Here is a 23,166-nt window from a genome sequence, read left to right on the forward strand (position 1 = left end):
CTCACATTTAAAAAAAATCTTTTTAAGTTTATTTATTTAGGTAATGTCTACATACAATGTGGGGCTTAACTCATGACCTCGAGATCAAGAGCTGCATGCTCTTCTGTCTGAACCAGCCAGGCACCCCTCACGTTATTTATTAAAGTGGCTGATTAGGATTATAAACGGATTTTTTTCTTTATTTATATTTTCCAGTATTTTTATAGTGACTGTATCATGCTTTATAATAAAAGAAATAATTAAAACAAAACTGAAATATTTTTCAATTGTCCCCTCTACAGGGAGATTCCATGGAGCTAGAGATTTGGTGTCTCGAAATGAATGAAAAGTAAGTGCTCTGTCTTAGGGTCCGTGGTTGTGGTAGCTGAGAATAAAGCAGATGACATCATGTGAAAAGCAGGGCTTCGTTATCAGTCATGGAGGGTGTTCTTCCCACTTAACAAAGCCAATAGGTCTTTGCTACAGTTTGCTTCATGCTTGGCTTCCAGCCCAGGCACAGAGATGACCTTCAGCGGGAGGGTCAGTCCAGAGAAACTTAGACGCCACAGGGAAAGGAGCAGAGAAAAGACTGAAAAGGATTTGTTGTTTTCCCAGAGTACAGATAGTTCTCTGATTAAATCCCTTGCGAGCTCTTGTAACATGACTGCTCTGTGTTGTCTGTTTTCTGTGTGGCAGACATCCAAAACGATTTCCCTTCACTACTTTTTACACGCTGTGTTGGTCATAGATTGGAAATGCATGCTATTTTCCTTCTCCATTTTCTTTCTTCAAGGCAGATTAGCTTACTTCCTGCCTGAAGCTTCACTTTTCAAGAATAGTATATAGGAGAACGGAGGAAATAGCAACACATCAAAAGAAAAATTTTAATAATAAATCTGTGAGGTGTGGGTATTATTTTTCTTTTCTAAGGAGAAAGCAATTGCCAGGTTATTATAGTCTAAAATTTTAGTACCAAACAGACTTTTCTCCAAATTTCCTATTAGATGTAGAGAGGTAGACAGCTCATAAGATACTATATTGAAATTGTTTGCACCTCCAGTAATATAATTGCAATGTTGAATTACTGTTTTTACGTGTGTAGCTTTATTTCTTAGCTAACAGCTTCAAAGCTAGAAAAATATTAGGTGCCTTTTGGTATCTATCTGCCTGGTTGTAGAGCACAAAAAAGTAAAACTTTTGCTTATCTCAATAATCTGTTGATAAACTGACAAAGAACTCTAATTACACTTTTAGTTCAGAACATGTTTTCATGATAAATTTAATCTTATGCAGTTCCCACACTTAATTTGCAGTTATCCCTGTTGACTGTAATACTCTGTGAAAGGTGTTGTGTGGACTGCAAAGCAGGTTATATTCTATCAGAAGTCATGAATAATGCTAACCGATGAATCTCAGTCACTAGACAGAACATAACACCCCTCTATATCCATTGTGTTTCTGTTCTTGGTTCTATGTGAGTTGAGTAGGCGAATGCTGATAGTGTCTGTGTGCTCCGCAGGTGTGATAAAGAGATTAAAGTTTCCTACACGGTGTACAACAGACTGTCGCTGCTGCTGAAGTCCCTCCTTGCCATAACTAGGGTGACACCAGCTTACAGACTCTCCAGAAAACAGGGGCATGAATATGTCATATTGTACAGGTAAGCAGCATGGTGCTCACCTCTCTGGTTCACTCATTAGCCTCATCGCTTTGCACATTGTCTGACTGGTAGATGGGTGTTCTGTGATTAATTTTGGACAGAAGGTTGGTAGGGTAGTTGATGCTATAGCTTTATTGTGATTGTCTATCCCTTCTCCTTTGTGATCCTCAACTTTCTAAAGGTACCAGGTTCTTTGTCCTTTTGTTCTGCGCAAGGTCATGATTCCTGTGGAATGGATTTGAGGTTGTATTGCTAGACGTCTCAAAGCTGAAAAAGGAGCTTAAGACTTTAAAAAACAGACTGTTCTGAGAAGATTTCATAGCCTTTTGTATTTCAGAATTAAATTAAAACTTGTCTAACAGACTGCTGATTCAATTTGTTTTTGATGAGTTGTCTGTGGATATAAAGAACTCGTCAGCGATTCTTTGAGTATTTTCCTTGGAGTAATTCACCTCAACACATATTTATTGAGTGCCATTTTAATGCAAGCATTGTGCTAGGCCCAAAGAAGAACTGTACACAGGCCCTACCCTACAGGTATTTCTGATCTATTGGGGTGACCGTTTGGCACATGCATAATAATAATAAAAAGCAGGATTGGAAAACTACATAACAGTATCAGGAGAAAAGTACTGGGAGAACACAGGGAGGGAAAGTTTGTTCTGGGTCGGAGAAACCAGACAGACTTCCTGGAGGAAGTGGCATTCAAGCTAGACCTTGAGGCAGAGAGAATTTCAGCTTGTAGAAGTAAGGGAGAATGATCATTCCAGGTGGGGAGTGCAACAGATGGCAAGGCATAGAAGGGGGAACAGGATATGAGCCGTGCTCGGTTTGTTAGATGGACCCTAGTGGTGGTGTAGAGGATAAGCAGGAAGGTGCGAGAGCAGAGTGTGGTAAGCCAGGAGTTCCCAGATGACCCAACACTCTTCACATTAGTGCTGAGCTACTGGTTTCAGCCTTTGGCTTACATGTATAGAGCTGATTGTGAGGAGAAATTAATACAGCGGGATGGAAGGACTAAGAATTAGAGACGAAACCAGTTATGCTGAAACAATCTACTACTACCTGAGAATAGTTACGGAGTCATTCCTTAATTTCTTTAGCAATAATCTAGCAGCCTCACCCATGTTTATTTTTCCAAGTATTTAAAATATTTTTGTTGTCTTCTCTGTAGTCTTTGGGTTTCAAGTTGAGTATTCCATTTGAAAATTACTAGACCTTTATTCAAACATAACAAAAGAGGGACACCTGAGTGGCTCAGTCAGTTAAGCATCTGCCTTTGGTTTGGGTCATGGTCCCAGGGTCCTTGGATCGAGTCCCACATCGGGCTCTCTGCTGAGTGGGGAGCCTGCTTCTCCCTCTGCCTGCTGCTCCCCCTGCTTGTGCTCGTGCGCTCTCTCTCTCTCTGACAAATAAAGAAATAAAATCTTTAAAAATATATGTATATAACAAAAGATTGCTTATAACTCTTCTCATTTACCTATGCTAAGCCCCATTCATTTTGGTTCTTTTGTAACTATCCATACTACACTACTAGTCATCAGCTTAGTAAACTAGGACTCAGTCCTTTTCATTACCAGTGTTTAAAGCTTTCCTTTCTTCTGTATCTCTGGAGTAATGCAGTATTTATTGCTCACTGTTTATCATTTAAGAGTGCTTTTGGATACAAATAATATGGCTTAAACCATAGAGAAGTGGGTGATCTCAGAAGTAGATTTGGCTTTTTTCCCCCCTTTTTTATACTATTGTTTTTTTTTTTTTAAGATTTTATTTATTTATTTGTCAGAGAGAGAGAGAGAGAGCGCACAAGCCAGGGGGAGGGGCAGAGGGAGAGGAAGAAGCAGACTCCCTGCCGAGCAGGGAGCCCGATGTGGGACTCAATCCCAGGACCCTGGGATCATGACCTGAGCCGAAGGCAGACGCTTAACTGACTGAGCCACCCAGGTGCCCCTATACTATTGTTAACAGGTTAATAGTAGAGCCTTATACCATTAAAGAACAGCCTTCTGGGTTTTTTTTTAAAAGTATATTATCATTTTTCCCCTGGCCTTGTAGATTTAATCATGTCACTATAGAATTACATCATTATAAAAATTCATTGTGAATTCGTTGTTCATTAAGACTGAATTAAAGTTAACTGTCATCTACTATCTGTGAAGAAAACTTTTGCTTAGCACCTGAATGGCGTAAAGGATATAGCCAAGAAGGTGGTTAGATAATTAGGTTATTTTAAGCACTATATGAATTACCAGTATTCAAATGAGTACTGAGCTTTTTATTTAAAATAAAAAAGATTATTTATTTGAGAGAGAGCAAGCACGAGCAGGGGGAAGAGCAGAGGGAGAGGGAGAGACAAGCAGACTCCCCACTGAGCGGGGAGCCCAACACGGGGCTCGATTCCAGGACCCCAACATCACGACCTGAGCCAAAATCAAGAGTTGGATGCTCAACTGGCTGAGCCACCAAAGGTTGCTAGCAAAATGTCTTTTGGCAACTTTTTATCGACATCATTCCTGTGTTATTTTATGGCAGAAGTCAGTAAACTATGGCCAGCAGACCATCTGCTTGTTTTTATAAATAAAGTCATCTTATTTTATTATTTTTTTAAGTTTATTTTTTTTAGTAATCTCTACATTCAGCATGGGGCTGGAACTCATGACCCCGAGATCAAGAGTCTCACACTCTCCTGAATGAGCCAGCCAGGCGCCCCTAAGTGAAGTTATTTTAGAACACAGCCACCCCCTTCATTTGTGTATCATCAGTGGTACTTTTGCAGGACAACAGCAAAGCCGAGTAGTTTGCCTCAGACTGTATGGCCTGCAAGCCTGAAATATCTGATCCTTTTAACAAAAATTTGCTGACCCCTGCTTTATGGTGTCTGTCCCTTTCGTGCATGTATTATAATTTGTGAGACCTAGGCTTCATATTTACCCTGAATTTCATCCCTAGCTTATTCCTACCTCATGCTTAACACCTAACCGTAGGGCTTTGTACATTGTCGGAGCTTCGTTTTTAATTGAACAAAGCCATGTATGTGTTTAATTTTTAACCATATTACTAGAAAAGTATAATAATGTTTTGTAGTGTAGTTTGTAATGTTTTATAGTTCAGACCTATAGCTAATATAGAGTGCCCTTCCCAAAGAAATTCAGAGAAGAGTTCTGCTATGCTTATATTTTTGTATTTTCAGAATAGTCTTATGTAATTCTTCTATTAATGGAAAAGATTTTCGAATTTCTTAAGCAGTTTACTTTGGAATGACTTGTGACAAGCATGGAGAGCTCCCCTTAATTGAAGACCACTGTCAAAATCTGATACCTTCTATTGCATATTTGAAAGTTGCCATGTAACACCCAGTGCTCATCACGAGTGCCCTCCTTAATGCCCATCACCCATTTAACCCATCCCCCACTTACCGCCCTTCGAGCAACCTGCAGTGTATTCTCTGTAGTTAAGAGTCTCTTATGATATGCCTACCTCTCTGTTTTTATCTTATTTTATTTTTCCTTCCCTTCCCCTATGTTCATCTGTTTTGTTTCTTAAATTCCACATATGAGTGAAATCATATGGTATTTGTCTTTCTCTGACTGACTTCTTTCACTTAGCATATTATACTCTAGTTCTATTCATGTCATTGCAAATGGCAAGATTTCATTGTTTTTGATGGTTGAGTAATATTCCATATATATATGGAATATATAATGGAAATTATTTACATGGGATATATATATAAGGAATATATAATGGAAATAAATATATATATCACATTTTCTTTATTCATTTATCAGCTGATGGACATGTGGGCTCTTTCCATAATTTGGCTATCGTTGATAGTGGTGCTATAAGCATTGGGGTGCATGTGCCCCTTTGAATCAGTATTTTTGTATCCTTTGGATAAAATAACTAGTAGAACAATTGCTGGGTTGTACAGTAGTTCTATTTTTAACTTTTTGAGGAACCTCCATAATGTTCTCCGGAGTGGCTGCTCCAGTTTGCATTCCCACTAACAGTGTAAGAGGGTTCCCCTTAAGAAAGGAGATCTTAAATGTTCTAATCCCAAGAAAAAAACATTTTGTATATATTATGATGAATGTTAACTGGACATACTGTGATGATCAATTTGTAATATAAACAAATACTGAATCTTGTTGTACATCTGAAACTAATCTTGTTTGGTGAACATACCTCAAAAAAAAAAAATTTAGTACTAATAGTGGTTTGAGATCTTTTTGCCAATCTTATTTCTAGATTCTTTATTCCCCAGGAAGTATACTTTAAAAATACATTGCAGGAGCAGGAAGAAGAAACTAAAATTACAGACTCCACTTAATTATTATTTTCCTTATTTCTTAACCAATTCTTTCCATATACATCCCTATGCCTGCAGCTTAATTGAAGGAGTGACATTATTGCTCCATTAGGAGAGGTGTTCATGCAGATGAGAAAGGAAGGGTTTGTTTTGTTTGTTTTGGCTATAGAGGCCCTTAGAATAAAGAATCATTTATTTTTTTCTTTCTTTCCTAAGGATATATTTTGGGGAAGTTCAGCTGAATGGCTTAGGAGAAGGTATGTATCAAGGCTGAAAAGCATTTGTAGTGTTAAGAGCCTTCCTGACTTCAGAGTTGGGCTTGGGATGCTGCCTGTCGTAATATGTAGCTTATGATTTTAATACGTGTGATACAAGTAAGGAAAAGACCGGTGGGTGGTCCAAAGAGCTGCCAGGGAATGACTGAATAATTTTACCCAGAGTTCTAGTAACTCAGTATTCTTTCTTATTCTTTATACCATTGTCTGTTTTCCTAATTTTCTATAATGAGCATGTTAAATGATTCTGATGAGCATAAGCAATTTTGGAAATTGGACATGAAACCAAGAAAACCAGGAAAGCTTTGTTGGAAATACCGCCTGCAAGGCCCTGGCTCTTTTCTATACTTAGTTCTGGGGGGCAGCATGAGGAGAAGTGCAGTCACTTCTGCACCTACATAAACCGAGGGCTTCATGTGATAAAGCCCCAGGGCCCCTTTCCTGTCCTGCTGGGCATGTGACACATTTGGGCCGGGTTGGTTAGGACTTGCTCAGACTTTAGGACTAACAGTTTGTTTTGCCTCTTTGAAGGTAGGTTTATCTGGAAATAGAATTCTGTTTTCCCTTCCAATACTAGGTCAATATAAAATAAATCAAAAGAAAAAATATGTACACACACACATAAACATATATGAAATTGAGGCTGCTGCACTCACGGTGTGAAATAGATAAAGCCAGAGATTGTATCATAGGTTGCATGATTCAGGGAAAGCCAGACTAGAGACAATGTCTGTGTTCTCTGGGGAAAAGCTAATTGTGTATTTCTTCTCCTAGGTTTTCAGACAGTTCGTGTTGGGACAGTAGGCACCCCTGTGGGCACCATCACTCTTTCTTGTGCTTACAGAATTAACTTGGCATTTATGTCTACCAGGTGAGGAAAGAACCTTGGAATCCAAAAGAGCTCTTCCAAAGATGAATTCAAGATATTAAAGTTTGTTTTTCCCTCAAACTCTGTGGCTAAGCTTATAGTTCAGCTTTGCCATTGCTGAAATCAGTCCCCTTCTGGAAAATAAACTCAGAGAGAGAGCCCTGTTTCCAGATGGGAGAATCTGAGTGTCTCAGAGCCATCAATGTAGAGTTGTGGTTTATATTTAGGGATGAAATAGTTAAGACTCTAGTGGTACCTGCCAATAGATATAAGGTGAGGGGTCGTCTGAAGACTTCAGGGGGGCTGACAAGGCATTCTAACAAATATTGCAATCTGCTTATTGCATTACAGGCAATTTGAGAGGACGCCACCTATCATGGGGATTATCATTGATCACTTTGTGGACCGTCCCTATCCCAGCTCCTCACCCATGCACCCCTGTAATTACAGGTGAGGAATGTGTAGGGGCTTTCCCAAACTGCAGCTAGGGAGAGGCATTCATCTTGTACATAGAGCACCTTTCTCAGCACTCACCAGTGGGCAGGGGACAGTGATAGAGACCCCACATGGAGAGAAATGGAGTGGTTAGCTTCCTTTCTTCTGCTACCTGTAAGGTACACCAAGCCTTGGAATATACAGACTGTCTCAGAAAATTCTTGGATATTTTGGATCTTGATGGCAGTGATTTGACTTTCGATTTCATTTTACTTAGAGACTACAAGAGTGGCAGTAATTAACAGCATGTCCTTCACAAATGAAATGGTTTTCTGGTGACCATTGGCACAGTTTAGTTAGAGATTAGAATCAAATGTCTTCAGGCCGAGATCCCAGAAAACAGAGGTCAGAACAGATGTGTGTCAGGAAGGGTACTGCCTTTACGGGAAGGACTTTTGAAGTTGGATGGGGTCATCTTTGGAGTCTGGATTTTTGTTTCACTGCATCTCTTTTGCTGACAGTTCTTTAGTCCCAACACTGGCCAGGCTTAAGAAAATATTCTCAAATCATATGTCAGGTAGGATGTTTGGGTTAAAAATAAAAATCTTGGTCAACCTCTAGATGTTGTTCTCTGGGGTATGTTTGACATTATCGAGGACTCAACATGCTTCTTTTGCCATACTGAGCTCTGCCTGAAACAGCTCTTGTCACAATTTGCATCCTTATCTAACCTCCCTCTGTATCCTTTCTGAAATCGACTGCCGTCACTATAAAATTCATGATTTATTTTCCCCCCATCATAGAACCGCTGGTGAGGACACTGGAGTAACATATCCTTCTGTGGAAGATTCTCAAGAAGTGTGTACCACCTCTTTTTCCACCTCCCCTCCGTCTCAGGTAGGGGGAAACAGGTTCGGGGGGGCGTGGCTATAGTTATTTGGTATATATATGGGCATGAAATGGTGTCAGAATTTAGATACAGTCGGGGCGCCTGGGTGGCTCAGTCGTTAAGCGTCTGCCTTCGGCTCAGGTCATGATCCCAGGGTCCTGGGATCGAGCCCCGCATCGGGGGGTGCTCAGCAGGAAGCCTACTTCTCCCTCTCCCACTCCCCCTGCTTGTGTTCCCTCTCTCGCCGTGTCTCTCTCTGTCAAATAAATAAATAAAATCTTCAAAAAAAATTTAAAAAAAGAATTTAGATACAATCTCTTTTGCTGGTCCTGGTGATTGTTTCCAGGGGGCTATTTTGAGGGGTGAAGAGGAGCCTTCTTATCCAGCAGGTAATATTGCAATGTTTCTAATCTGTAACCATGACCTTTTTTTTTTTTTAAGATTGTATTATTTATTTGAGAGAGCGTGCTCATGTACATGCAAGCAGGGGCAGAGCGGGGAGGGAGAGGGAGAGAGAATCTGAAGCAGACTGTTTTGAGTGCAAAGCCCAACACAGGGCTTGATCCCACAACCCTGACTGAGATCGTGACCTGAGCCGAACCAAGAGTCGGAGGCTTAACCGACGGAGCCACCCAGGCGCCCCTCTAGCCTGTAACTATTCTTAACCCACAAGATTACATGTAGCTTTTACATTCCTAGAGACATCTTAAAATTCCCTAGAATATGAATCACAGAATTCCAAATGCATTGTGATACCAGAGAGGTATTCTACCCTACTCTTGTTAATTTGGTAGCTACTTCAGTTTTCAAGTGGTAAATATGGTTCCTAATCATGGAAGGAGCACAAAAGGAACCAATAATTATTGAGCATAGAATGCCAGTAAGAAACCAGCCGTGCAGTTTCTCCTCATAGTTGACACAGATTTCTGGCTATCTGCATTCTTTATCTGACCATTTTTAACCATTAACTTTTCCACTTGAGTCCATCTCCAGTGTCAAACCCAGTTTCAGTGAAACACAGGCTCCATACAAGGTTCCCAGCTTGCCAAGCACACCCACCTGTGTGGCCTTGTTGTGTAATGTCCACGGTACCAAGTCTGCTTCGGCGAAGAAGTCGTTTGTTGCCAGATGACTGAATTTCAGGGCGCGTTTCTTCCCTTCCGCCACAAGTCATTCATCTCCCACCTCATGGCCTGCAGCTCCCTGCTCTGCCTGCTCATCCTGTCACGCCCCTCCTCTCTGACTTGCACATTAGACAGTCTCTTTTAGACCTAACTCAGTTCTGTGTTCTCTAAACTAGTCCCAGATTATCCCCTTTCACCATCTTGTTTTGGGAGCCCAACAAATTAATTCACTACCCATAGATTTTAATTTTCTGTGTTTTTTAATTAAGAAAATACTTAAATTTACTTCATTCTGAGTTGTTAGGAGATACTGGATTAAAGTTATGGTTCTCACCTGTTTCAAAAACAGAAGTTGGGCACAAAAGTTAGCTTTAAAAAAAAAACTAGCTTAATGTGTGTGAAAGAAATTACAAAATCCATGGGTCTCTGTTATTTCTTTTGTCCCCATTTAGAGTTAAGGAGGTTCTTGTAAAGTTGCCTAGATAGTTTGGGTGTTACTGTTACTCCCCTCTCCCCATGAATGTACATAGGCATGAGTGTTTGCCTTGGGAGGGGGCAGCTTCTGGCACTCTTACTGACATAGAACAATCCTGACCCCAAAAGAGGGGAAAGGCCACCAGAGCACGTTAGTGCAAGTAGTTTAGTTTTTAGATGATCAAAATATGAATATGTCAAGTTTGATGTTCTTTGAAGTTTTGTTTTATTTTTTAATTTTTTTAAAGATTGTTAATTTATTCATTTGAGGGAGAGGGAGTGAGAGCACAAGGGGGGGCGGTGCTTAGAGGGAGAGAGAGAAGTAGACTCCCCACTGAGCAGGGCTCCATCCCAGGACCCTGGGATCATGACCTGAGCCAAAGGCAGACGCTTAACCGACTGAGCCAGGTGCCCCTATTTTGTTTTATAAGTGATAAATTCATAAACAGTAAATGAAGTTGTGACGTGGGAGATACGAGGATGGTGAGGCTGGGCCTTAACAAAAAAACTTTCTCGAGTACAGTGGAAATTTGACCTGACCCCAAAAGTAAGGGGAAATTAAGTAGTTCCTGCACCTCCTGTTTGCACAAAGTTTGTTGACTTGTGTAAGGGGAGCCTATCTTTCTCATGGTATCAGTTGCCTGCTTTGTCTTGTCACAGTTTGAGAGTAGATTGTGCCAAGATCTTATCAACACTGTGGGTGAGCCCTGTCACTACCCTCTGAGGACCTCTAGTTGAGGCTGGTACAGTTTGGTGCAAAAGAATTCATTTTCAACCTTAGTTGTAGAACAGAAAGAGAAAATGATTTGCCAGCAGGTCTCATCCTTCCTGTAAATATTGAACTAGTTTCTTCCTTGGCTTAACCTAGGGAATTGCATAATTGTTCAACAACTTCTATTTGAGCTTTTTGCAAAGGTCCAGTAAATGCATGTTAATGTGGTGTTTGTTTTCCCAAAAAAAAATACGGACCATTGTGTCATGTGGGCACAAAGTCGAGTCAGGAAATAGTTGTGACCCTGAACCTGCTACTGTGATTTCAGGTCCGATCTCCCGTTCTAAGCATTAACTAGCTAATTGGTAAGACTTAAAGATAGAACAGCAAGACCCAAAATAATCCTAATTAGCTTTGAAATCGAAGAGTTTTTAAAGTGCCCCAGCTCTTACTGCATCAGGTTCTCCTTCACCATGTGGGGCTATAAAACACCCATACACTGTCCTGCGTCCACCTTTGTGCACACAGACATGCTTGCACCTGTACACACCCATTCCTCCTGCCTCAGGTGGCATAGTCAAGTCTGCAGCTGGGGACCTGCGCTTTTTTTTTTTTTTTAAGATTTTATTTATTTAGTTGAGAGAGCGTGAGCAGGGGGAGGGGCAGAGGTCCCTACTGGACACAGCGCAACGCGGGGCTTGATCCCAGGACCCTGAGATTTTGACCTGAGCCAAAGTCAGATGCTTAACTGACCGAGCCACCCCATTGCCCTGGACCTGAGCATTTTAAAGTTCTAGTCAACAAATGTCAGTTGTTTAAACCTATCCTTGCAGATTCTGGGTCCCCAGGAAAAGGTCTCCAGTCTAGCATTGTAACCTCAGCGTCTTCATCCTCAGCACGCCTTGCACCTGTTCTCAAGCCCTTGCTGCTGGAGGCCATTCTCTAACACCCTTCCGCCTCTTTTGACTAAGGACACACTAATGCTTGGTTCGGTTTTTTTCCCTGTTTTGCCAAGTCATGCCAGCTTGACTCAGCTTTGTTTTCCACCTGCTCATCAGGGCGACAAGCATGTAGTGGAGCCCCCGGGATAAACGTGTCTTCCTCAGACACTTCCAAGTTGTCCTTCTCGGGAGGCAGCCATGTTGCTCTCTCCCTGCTGCACCCCTGACTTCCAGCGTGCAGTTCAGCCTCTATGGCTGTCTCCCCTTCCAGAGTTGTTTTCACTTCTTTCTTAAGTCCCTTTTCTGTTTTCTTCTCTTGTTTCTCCTGTCTCTGTGTGTATCTGTGCACAGTGTGTGTTTACTGTCACAAAGGCACATTTTCAGACCCCTACTCCTGTGGTGACGGATACTCTGAGGGTCCCCATGCCAGGACTGGCCTTTTCCCATCAAGTGAGTCCATACTGGGAAGAAGGGGATATAATCAGATGGCATCTTTTTATTTAAAAATTATACATAAAGTACAGGGAATAGCTATTTAAATGTCCCCAAGTGTTCTGGGGGTTATTTGAGGTTTGGTAATTGATTTTCAACAGGATGCAGCCATAGCACAGCAGCTCAAAATAGGATGTTTCGTTTGCCCCTCCTCCTACCATTGATGTAAAAAATACATGGAGTTATTTATGTCTTATTTCCAAATAAACAATCCAAGAGTGGTATTCTTTCTTTTTCATATAAATAGGAACCCTCTCATACCCAGGGGTGATGGAGGGTGTGATTAGGGAAGATGCCTTCTGTTTCAAAGGGACCTCAAGGACAAAGGAGAAAATAGAATGACCTGGGAAAAACCAATGACTTTGGCTGCAAGTTCTGCTCGGGCTTGTGCTGCTTCGCCAGTCCATTGGGCTGGAAACCTCAACAGTTAGCTGAGCCCCTAGGGAAAGGGGGAGCAGGGAACTCATTTGAGGCCTTTGGAAGGCTGCAGAGCTGGGAATGTCAGTCCCACTACAAATAAGTCTGTGCTTTCTTAGCCACAGAGTAATGGCCTGCTCTGTCTTTAACCCTTACGTCAGCCACCACCCCCCCACCCCCCCGTGAGGAGGTGGGCTTGGGATCCATTCCTTACCTCTCCACAATCTTGATCATTAGTCATACTCTAGGATTGCCTATTTTTTCCTCCTCCTTTCTTCTGCCCCTCTTTGTTTTTCTCTCGCTTAGCTCTCAAGCTCTCGCCTTTCCTATCAGCCTGCTGCCCTGGGCATTGGATCAGCTGACCTGGCTTACCCAGTAGTGTTTGCTGCTGGCCTAAACACCACACACCCTCACCAGGTATCTTTAAAGATGGGGAGGATCCCGGGGGTTCCTGTGCTGCCTCCCCTGCCTTGAGGCAGTGGAGGGGCCTCTTCACACGTCAGTATTGTGCTAAGTGCTCTGAAACAAAACTCTTATGTAACTTCAGAGGGCCGAGGTGACTCCAGGAGGAAGGGCTCCTAGAGTTCGGAAAGGAAAGAAGAGCTTCCAAGTGTTTTCTCCCTCTCTTTCCTCTCCCTCTGTAGTTCTTACCACATATGTCATGTCTCCCGTTAGCTGAGTCCCAGAGAAGACATAGATCCAAGGTTTCCCGCCCATTTGGTGGCAGCATTCGTGGTGGAAAAGCTCAGAGGCAGCTACCATCACACTGGGCCAAGTTTCCTCTCCTGCCTGACACTGCCATTATTCACTATATTCTTCCATTTCCCCCAAAGCTCATGGTTCCTGGGAAGGAAGGTGGGGTACCTCTTGCTCCCAACCAGCCTGCCCACGGTGCCCAGGCTGACCAGGAGAGACTGGCAACCTATACCCCATCTGACGGGGCCCACTGTGCTACCACACCTTCCAGCAGGTGAGTTCACGGCCTGGCTGCTCAGGCGGCCAGGGGCCCATCCTCCCTGACACCTGTGCCTATCTGGTGTCAGTAAAGAGTCACTTTCAGCATTGCCTCAGGGTTGGCGTTTAGGCCCCAAATGCGGAATTCTTAGAGTTCTCGATAAGAATCTTATATTGCAGCTGGTATGTAAGGAAGCTGCCCCGAGCTTGCTATTAACAGCCCACAGCCGGGACCTACTTTTTATCACCCTCATCCAGTGAAGGGGACCTTCAGATATGTTTTTTTTTCTCTTACCCCCGAATTTATTCCCTTGGAATGAGTCCTCAGTGTTTCCTCAGGACCAGCGCAGATGGTTTGCTGTAACCCTCAAGTTTGGGACCATAGTGGATCTGTGGTGGTAGTTAGGATTATTGTTGTTGTTTTTCCTCTGCTATGTTAGCACCTCATGGAGATTTTTTTGGAAACTGTTTTTCTTCATTAAAAATTTAAAAAAATTTTTGTATTTTCTGATTACAGAAGTGATACATTCTGTAAATTTCAAATTATGAAGATATTGATGAGGTAGAACATGAAAGTTCTCATTATCCAACCCTGCGCAAATCACCACTGTTTATCACCTTTTCAGAGATGAGAGGATCTCAGAGGGTTAAGTAATTTGCCAAAGAGCACTTAGCTCACACAATGGCCCGGCTCAGGCCGAGCTCCTCTTTCCCTTACACTCAGAGTTCTCCCGTGGGAAGATGAGGCTGTCCTGCCCTGCCCTGCCCTCCCTTGACTGCAAGGCCCCAGAGATAATGACGTTGATTGCCCCGCTACATCCTAAATGAACTTTTGGATAATAGAAATTTTTGGTATTTTTTTTTTCATTCCCACGGTGGAGCAGTGGGTGGGAAATTATTTGGGAAGATCTTTTTGTGCCATCCACCAGGAAAAATAATTACTTTCATTCCTGGTTTCCCAAACTTCCATCCTTTTATCCCTCCCCCTGTCAGGTAATCAAAGGAATATCCCGTTAGTCGTTTTACACTCTAGTTTTCTGAGCCTTGACTCCTGAAGCATGTCTGGGAGTAGCTAGAGATAGAGGACCCTATCTCTTCTCTTTGGGGTAAGGGGTGCTTAAATGCAGGTCATCAGAGCTCAGGCCTTTCTTCAGTGCTGGTCTTTCCTGCTGGCTGGCGTCCACTTGGACGGCACAGTCCTCCCTACCTTGAGCCCCTGCTTTTGGCCAGAGGACCTTTCCTAACCCCTGCTGCTGCTGGGGCTGTGACTACTAGCTTGGTGGCCACAGGGTGAACCCCCACCCACAGCCCCCATCCCCCATCATCCAGGACTCCACATCAGTCTGGAGAGCTGGAGAGGGAGGGAGTAGGCAGCCAAATGCATTGTGCCATTGAAAGACCTTGCTGAACAGAGGATTGATTGGGGGCGTGGAGAGGAAACGTGGTATGGAGCACAAAGGACCTCAGCCCAGGCTATGTGTCATGGGCAGAGAAAGCTCTGCCTATCTGAAGAGCCAAATTTGGGACTCTCAACTTAGGATAATGACACTGCCCCTTGTGAGGTAAGGCTTAAATTTAACACGCAACTGTATAAACCCTGTAAATGATTCCTTCTTATGGTAATTTTAGATAACAAAACAAGAAGGCAGAGAACAGCTTAAAGCTTGAGTCTGCCTATCATGGATTACTGTTAAAATCACTGTTAGGAGCTCCGCTTGCCTGTATGCATGACTGCTGTATGCTTGGTAACTGATGCTTACCAGAGGTGTTTCAGATTAAATTTAATGTAAGCCTTACACAGTTGTAACACTTGAGTTTCATTCACATATGCCTCATTTTTAGTGGCTCCTGGAAGTGCAGTCCTCTGCTATCAACTCAAAAGGGAGAGTGACAGTGGCTGCAGTCAGCCCTATATTGCCATTAACCACGTGGGTCGGCTGGTGGGGGGGCCACTCCTGCTCTGGACTGCAGCCCCACCAACGGTGGGTTTATGGGCAACCAAGTAGGCTCTGCCGTGGTTTGAGAATGAGTACCAACACTGTCTTTCTTCTTCAGCGAGGATACTGAAACGGTATCAAACAGCAGTGAGGGCCGGGCATCCCCCCACGATGTCTTGGAGACCATCTTTGTCCGCAAAGTGGGGGCTTTTGTCAACAAGCCCATCAACCAGGTGATTTTTCTGGCACTGCCACCTGTGAGAATGTCTTAGCCTTTAGAGTGAGGCCTTAGGGGCAGGGCTCTTCACTTAGGGTCTTTGAGAACCCTGAAAGTGCATGCAAAAGTGTGTGTGTGTGTGTGTGTGTGTGTGTGTGTGTGTGTGTGTGTGTGTGTGTGAATTTTTTGGGAAGAGGGTTAGTAACCTGTGACAGCTCTCCAGAAGAAGTTCACAGCTCTTGTTCTGTGATCGTATAAGCATACTCCCCTAGGAGAGGGAGACTAGGCACCATTTGGTACAGACACTGTACACTCAAGTGTCAGGGCCTCAGCCTTACTCAAAATAAGAAGTTCCTCTTCAGCTCTACCAGCGCAGAGCAGTTGTTACCCAGTCACTGTGGGTCAGGCCTCCAAAGCTGACTCCCGGGGTCCTGGGGGGCCCTACCCCTGTTTATGTTATGGGTGTGTGATGGAAGGCAGGGAGATTTGGGTTTCGCCAGCAGGATGGGAACCTGAGGACAGTGTGGTCAGCCTGCGTGTGCAAATCTGCTAGACCCACAGGCAGCTGGTGGTCTCTGAGGAAGCCTGTAAAAGCTGGGGCAGGGGTGGGCACTGGAATTTCCGTGTCTCTTCAGGTGACCCTGACCAGTTTGGACATACCCTTTGCCATGTTTGCTCCCAAGAATTTGGAGCTGGAGGATGCCGATCCCATGGTGAGTCCCCCTTTGACTTAAGTTAACAGATGGTGCTGTGTGCGTCGTCTTCCTGGGCAAGTCATTGTTCCTCCACAGACTATTAACCATGCTCCTGGCTTACAGATTTTCAGCCAGGTTGGGTCCCTTACAGATCCTTTGATTATTAACAGCACCTTGCACCCAGTGCATGGAACCAGCCCCTACCTCCACCTTGTTCTGAAACAGGTGAATCCTCCAGACTCCCCACAGACCGAATCTCCTCTCCAGGGCAGCCTGCACTCGAATGGCTCCAGTGGGGGCAGCAGTGGCAATACCCACGATGACTTTGTCATGATCGACTTCGTAAGTTGCTGTCACCTTCTTGGACCTTTGCTGCCATAGGGGAAATAAACCAAGAACTGTCCAGGGTACTTGAACAGGGCTTCCTTCGCAGGGATCAGATGGACTGGTACAGACGGGGTGGGATGGGTGGGCACCTGGCTGTGCAGTTCATGGGGGGAACCTGCCCCCACGCCCTGCTTGGGGACACATTTGGAGGCCCATGAACAAGAAGGCATTTTGTGCCGTGTCTTTGGCTGAAATTCAACTCTAAATGAGGATTTGCCAGTGGTATCCATGTAGGCCCTATTCCTGCTTGAATGGATGGCCCTTTGCTAAGGAAAGAAGTTTGAGGGAAAGGAACATAAACCTTAGCACCTGGTTAGCACTAGGGCTAGAGCTCAGCTGCCCAGAGGAGAAAGGTATAGCAATTCCTCCCCCTAAGATGAACCTGGAGGAACCCTTTCTCTGATAATTACTGGAAGGAAAGAGGGTTGTTCATAGCTTCTTTCCCCTGATTTTCCCCTGTGATCTAAGGCAAGCTAAACTGAGTCTGTGTTGTTTTTGTAGAAACCGGCTTTTTCTAAAGATGACATTCTTCCGATGGACCTGGGGACATTCTATCGTGAATTTCAGAATCCCCCTCAGCTGAGCAGCCTCTCCATAGATATCGGAGCACAGTCCATGGCTGAGGACTTGGTATGGAAACCCCTTCCCCTGCCAGACCTCAGCCTGCAACCTCCTATCCTCTTTTAATGGTCATTCTTGCTCAAAGGCCTGGAAATTTCTTCGTGTTACTGCCCCACCTCCCACACCTCCCATCCTCTCTGTAACGGGAAAGAGACACTTTAGATCCTTTATCTTCTGTTGATCACACTTGCGGTTGCATTGTGCCTGGCAGTCACTATCTTGAAGTTGCTTGCATTGACTTCCTCCTCTTCTGTCCGTGCTCACCATTACTTCCCATCCCTGCTGTTCACTGTCTCGGGTCTTCTGCCTGCAGCTGCCACGAAGCCAAACTGCTGCAGTCGCTCCTGTGTTCAGCTGTTCAGCTTGTCAGGCAGACGCCAGCGGTACAGGGTGGAAGGAACGTGAGGTCCTGAGTATTGGTGCCCTTGCTCTTTCCTCGGAGACCTCGTTCCCGCTTCACCAGCAGGAACGTGAGGTGTCCTGAGTGTTGGTGCCCTTGCTCTTTCCTCGGAGAGCTCGTTCCCACTTCACCAGCAGTTCTTGAGTTTGCCGGGTGTCCTGATTCTGATGTAATCTCTGCATCTCTGCTCAGCGTATTTCCTGTGTCCAAAGAGCAGAGGAACAGGCTGCACGGCTCTAAACTCTGGGTGCCCTACACCTCCATGCAGCTTGTCCCCAGGACGTCCCCGGAGGCTCTTAGTCTTGTCGTAAGAAAAGAATTCAAAGACGGACCAGACACAGTGGTTGAGTGGTGCAGGTGAAAGAGTTGCTCCAGTGAGAGTACACCCGAGGTGGGAGAGCAGGCAAGCTCGGGAGAGCTGAGCACCCCAGGGTTTGGGTCTCTTTTATTGACAGTTGTTAACTAGGGGGGATATTTATTATTTGGAAGGAGGATTTCTTTGGGAGTAGGTTTTCACCTCTTTGTCTTTGAGTGCGGCCAGCCAGGACAGGCCTCTGACTTTCCCGATAGCTGTCCCTCACTTCCCCCTTTGCTGGCCTCCAGCATCCTGTTAAAACCTAACTAGCTGTTTACTCTAACACCACAGGATGTCAGGGTGGGGTGGAAATGCCACCTTCTATGTCAACATTAGAGGAACGGCTCTAGTAGGAGTAGGAATCTTGGAATATCTGCCCTTGCTTTGCTTGAAACAGAAGAGCATGCTCAGTAATAACAATACTATAACAATATCATTATTAACATTTATTGAGGCTTCCTAGGTGCCAAGCATTTTTCTAGGTGCTGTACATGAATCTTCAACAATCCTAAGAGGTAGCTTTTCTTATTATCCCAGTTTACAGATGAGAAAGCTGACACTGTAAACAGATAACTTGCCCCTAGTCGCACTGAGCTGGCAACACACAGCTTTGATCCTAGAGAGTCTGGCTTCTGATTTTAGGCTTTTAGCCACTGGCCCCCTGGCTTCTCATTGGAAACAGGCCTGGAAGAAACCGGACCGGGAAGGCTCCCTGAGTGACTATGCAGCCAGGAGTAGCCAGTTACCCCCGCCTCCCGCAGCTGCCCTGGTGCCCCCAGCATGTCTGGGCCACCTGCCAGTTCTGGGGGGGGACAGGCCCACCTCTCCTCAGCACCTGGTGCCAGTCAGGAAATCTCTTCAGATGCACATTCAGCAGTGGAAACAGAGCACCTGATTAGGGTCAAATTTTTATTAATAGTTGATTCTTGAGGGCAGTGAAACTTAATTTCTCAGATTCTGTTTTCTTCTCTTGTTTATTGTTTTCTCCTCTCTAACGTGCCCCATCCTCAGCAGGTATAAAGATGCTGATTGCTAGGCCTCCCCACAGACCTGCTGAGTCAGACTCTCTTGGGAGCGTGGTTGGGACAGCTTTGTTCCTGGGCCCCCAAGGGATTCTGCTGCCCAGCACAGGTCATGAAGAACTCTCCTAAACTTTTCTTAATCTGTAGCATACTAGGCCTACTGTTTCATTCCTGTGTCAGTCTGATCTGTGCCAAAGGTAACTTCTCTGTGTCATCCTGTTGTTGGCATGCTCCTTTTCTAGCTCGGTAAGTGTGTGGCCCACTTGATTCCCTGGGCTGTTCTGCTGGGCCCCCGAGCCCCACAAACCCTGCTGGACACAAGCTCACTGTGTGGTGCCTTGGGCACCAGCAACTCCTGCTCTCCTGGCTCGCACTGTCGCGCTGAGCTCTGGGCTGTGCTCCCTTCTCCAGCCGGGGCGGGGGCCTGCGCTAGCTACCTCTTCAGGACCCTACTTGAATAAGCAGCTCTTCTCTCCCCTCCCGATACAGGACTCACTACCAGAGAAGCTGGCTGTGCATGAGAAGAATGTCCGAGAATTTGATGCCTTTGTAGAAACCCTGCAGTAAAAGTTGGTGTCCACGGGTACCAGCAGCATCCCCTTTCTGTGGTCCCAGGAGACAGAGCCTCCCACTCATCAGCTGCTCCTATCCCTCATCTTGCTCCAGGTGGAGGAGAGGCTGGTTTCCCCCATGGGGACCCGGAAGTCCCTGTTCTGACACCTCCTGGAGACTCCATGGCAGCAGTCAAGCCCGGTGATAGCATTTGAGAGACTCACCCCCTGGCCTTGGAGATTAGAAGACCCTTTATAACAAAAGGGCCTTCGGCAGGGCCATCTGCTTCCACCACCCATCAGCGACTGCTTCACAATGGCTGTCATCCCATTCCTCCTGCCGGCCCCCTGCCTTGGGTCCGCCCTGCAGCTGCCCCTTGCTGACTTGCCGTTACCATCAAGCACTTGACATTCCAGCTTCTGGCCCAGAGCCTGGCGTGGAGGCAGAAAGAGGAAGGAGACAGTGCTGGGAGGAAGAAGGAAGGGCTCCTTTAGGCTCTTTTTTGGTCCCCTTTGGTTTGATGTCTTCTTCCTCTCTCCTTCCCTCTCTGCGCCCCTGTGCCTGTACTTTTGGCAATATGACAGGCCTCTTGCCCAAGGTGGCGAGAACTCCACAAAGTCAGCCATTCCCACCCTTGAGGGTTGTGCCAGCCCATCTCTCAGTGGAGGCTCTGAGCAGCCCTGGTGGCTGTCTGTGCTAAGCTCCTCAGCTCCATGGAAGCAGAATCCTGGGTCTCCAGGATTCTCTCATTGGGAGTCACAGCAAAGGTTCTTTTTCTCTCCTTCCGCCCCCTGTTGCTGCTCCTTGGTTATAAAACACGGTAAATATTTATTACTTTTCAGAGAAATCAGATATTTTATAGAGAAAATATGTTTGAGGTTAGATGTTTTCACTTGGGGAAGATGGAGGGCCTCTTCCTGGAGGAGGGCCTCCTCCTCAGGAGGTCCCTCAGATTCTGGGTTGCTGCTCTGAGGATCTTCCTTCCCGTACACATAAGGTGGGATCCAAGAATAGGGGTGCCTGAGGGCAACGGAACCTCCCAGAATCGCTGCACTTGAACTGATGACAGGCTTTACCTTAGACTCCTACATATTCCTGGTGAGAGCCTTGAATCTCTCTCAGCTTCTGCAGAGCAACTGACTCCATTCTGGCAGCCTAGGAAGTCTTGGGTGCTAGATGTGTACAACTCTGTGTGTACAACTAACAACTCTCCGAGTCGTACAGTGACATAGAGTGCAATGTATGTGCCCCACTGCGGCCCCGGGGAAGGCCAGAGGGGCCCCTCCTTCTGGGGGGACTTGTTTCCGTTTCTCAGGGCTAGGTTATGGGCCTTTTCCTCTTTCCACCTGGGCCTAGCCACCACCTTTCTTTAATCCCAGGGTCTGCACCCTGTCCTGAGGTTTACTAGCTGGATTGGTTCCTTGTTGAGAAACCAAAGCTAGGCGTATGATTGACTTAACCATTTAGGTATTGTTCCTTGAGTCAGTCAAGCACTTAGCCTCACCCACCTACCATCTCTCCCTCCCCTAGCCTACCCGGTAGTCCTGGCCAAGGGAAACAAGGCCCGCCCCGTTCCTCCTGGCCCACCTGGGCTGTTATTGGTGGCAGCTGTTCTGCCTTGGAGCAGGTGGTCCTCAATTGCTTGTTAGTAAATGCATGTGACATCGTTCCCACCGACAGGGCTGAACTCTGAGGGCTGGAGTGCGCTCTGAGGCTATCTCAGGTAGGCTGAGCCCTGCCCCTGTTGCATGCATTCTGCTGCCACAAAGAAATGTTCCCAGCAGTGGTGTCCAGCTGGCCCTCCTCTCTTTCGGGGCCACAGTGCACCCATAGCCTGCTAAACCAATCCAGATCTACCCCGCAGGCCCCAGTGCTGAGAGGGGTGAAGCCCTGGTAAGCTGTTGATCACCCCCGCCCCCACATCCTGCCACAGCATCTCAGCCGCTGTCCTGAGGCTGAGCACGGGAAGGCCTGTTAGCCATTGTCCTCTTTGACTCCTGGTTGTTGGCCTTTGCAGGCAGCAGGCTTTCCTTTAGGACCTCATCAGTGAGAGGCCAGGGAGGCTGAGCCCTGAGCTGAGAATGGGAGGAGCAGAGCAACTGTCAAGGCTGGCCCTCGGCCCCGAACACTGACAGGGATGAGCCCTAGACTGAATCCTGCAGCAGCCCCCGGGACAGGGCTGGGGCCCGTCACCCGTCTCCAGGTGGCAGAGTCCCTCCGCATCCTCCAGCCCACCTTGTTTGGAAATACTGAGCTATACTTTAAAACGTATTCGAGAGATTTCCAATAAATTTTTTCTGTACTTGACAACCTCCTGTCCTGCCAGTTGTCTAAAGTGCTAGCCCACGCGCTCCCGCTTTTGTGTGGGCCCCGCTAACCGACGGCCCCTCCGTGGGAGGAAGAGCAGTGGATGCGAAGTGCAGAACGGCTTTGGAGTCAGGCAGGCTGGTTTGCATCTTGGGGCTCGGCCACCTGGCCGCGGTGCCACCTTGGGTTGATCAGGAAACAGTGCCTCGTTTTCTTGGCTCTACCGTTCCCATTTCGGGGGCTTGTATGTGACTGGTCAGTGAGATACCGTGTGTGAAGCCGACACGCAGAGCAGAAGCCCCCTTAGACGAAGGCCAGCATCGTCATCAGCTGCTTGTGCAGCGTCGCTCCCCCGACTCAGCCTGGAGGCAGGAGCCTTTGGCTCGAGGAAGAAATGCCTGCCAGGCCTCTGCCACGCTTCCAGCAGGAGCAGGGCAAGGGGGCCTCCCTCAGCTGCTGGGATCTGTTTGCTAATCTAGGGGGGAGGCGATGTGGCTGAGCAAACCAGAGGGGAAGGGGCTGAGTGAGGTATCAGGAAGTCAAGGGCCCATCAAGTGTGTTTAGCTGCCCCATCTGCCAGACAGCTCGAGCGGGGCGCTGGGGTGCTCCCTGAGGAGTCATGATGACGAGTAGAAGAGCCTGCGGGGATTATTCCTGCCTGGCCCCCCGGAGGCTTCTGTGGCAGGCTGTCAGCCCTGGTAAAGCTAGCTCCTGCCTCCTAACTTGTGCCTAACTGGGCCGTGGGAGTGGGAGGTGGAGCCAGTGTCCCAGAGGCAAAGATGGTTCTAGAGGCAAGGGACTAACTGCCTGACAGACAGGGGCAACTGTAGTGTGGGTTGCCTCCCTGCCCCCACTTCAGGCTAAAGCCAGGGCAGAAAACGGTGAGAAAGTTCTAAATTCAGCCCAAAGCTAGGGCTGAAAACGGTGAGAAAGTTCTAAATTCAGCCCAAAGCTAGGGCTGAAAAGGAGGCTGCTCACTGCTGCTGCTGTGGGCCCTGGGAGCCCTAGCTTGTTGGTTAACTGCACCTGACATTGGCCGTGATAACGGACTGTGCAGCCGGCTGGGACTGTCACCCAGCTACTGAGTCAGAAGTGAAGAGACTATCCCTTGTGTCTTCACCTTCAGTTGGGATCCGCCCCCCAA

At 46.3% G+C, this 23,166-nt stretch overlaps 1 protein-coding gene across 11 annotated transcripts in view; it reads left to right on the forward strand.

The window, feature by feature from the left end:
• The window catches only part of ATG13 (autophagy related 13), a 51,574-nt gene extending 29,552 nt beyond the window's left edge, over positions 1-22,022 (forward strand). For 5 of the 11 annotated variants that reach the window (XM_027581246.2, XM_027581247.2, XM_027581248.2 and 2 more), the window contains 14 exons: positions 282-328; positions 1,499-1,639; positions 6,165-6,205; positions 6,998-7,094; positions 7,443-7,541; positions 8,330-8,423; positions 12,018-12,116; positions 12,882-12,992; positions 13,409-13,545; positions 15,585-15,699; positions 16,319-16,396; positions 16,604-16,720; positions 17,267-17,395; positions 19,653-22,022. In XM_027581246.2, the coding sequence (XP_027437047.1) occupies positions 282-328; positions 1,499-1,639; positions 6,165-6,205; positions 6,998-7,094; positions 7,443-7,541; positions 8,330-8,423; positions 12,018-12,116; positions 12,882-12,992; positions 13,409-13,545; positions 15,585-15,699; positions 16,319-16,396; positions 16,604-16,720; positions 17,267-17,395; positions 19,653-19,730 (1,383 nt within the window). In that variant the 3' untranslated portion in view covers positions 19,731-22,022. The remainder of the gene's footprint in view (positions 1-281; positions 329-1,498; positions 1,640-6,164; positions 6,206-6,997; positions 7,095-7,442; positions 7,542-8,329; positions 8,424-12,017; positions 12,117-12,881; positions 12,993-13,408; positions 13,546-15,584; positions 15,700-16,318; positions 16,397-16,603; positions 16,721-17,266; positions 17,396-19,652) is intronic. The other 6 variants (XM_027581251.2, XM_027581252.2, XM_027581254.2 and 3 more) reach the window with 6 other exon arrangements.
• Positions 22,023-23,166: the final 1,144 nt, after the last annotated feature.

The sequence above is a fragment of the Zalophus californianus genome, chromosome 11, assembly GCF_009762305.2.
Source record: "Zalophus californianus isolate mZalCal1 chromosome 11, mZalCal1.pri.v2, whole genome shotgun sequence".
NCBI classification, from domain to species: Eukaryota; Metazoa; Chordata; class Mammalia; order Carnivora; family Otariidae; genus Zalophus; species Zalophus californianus.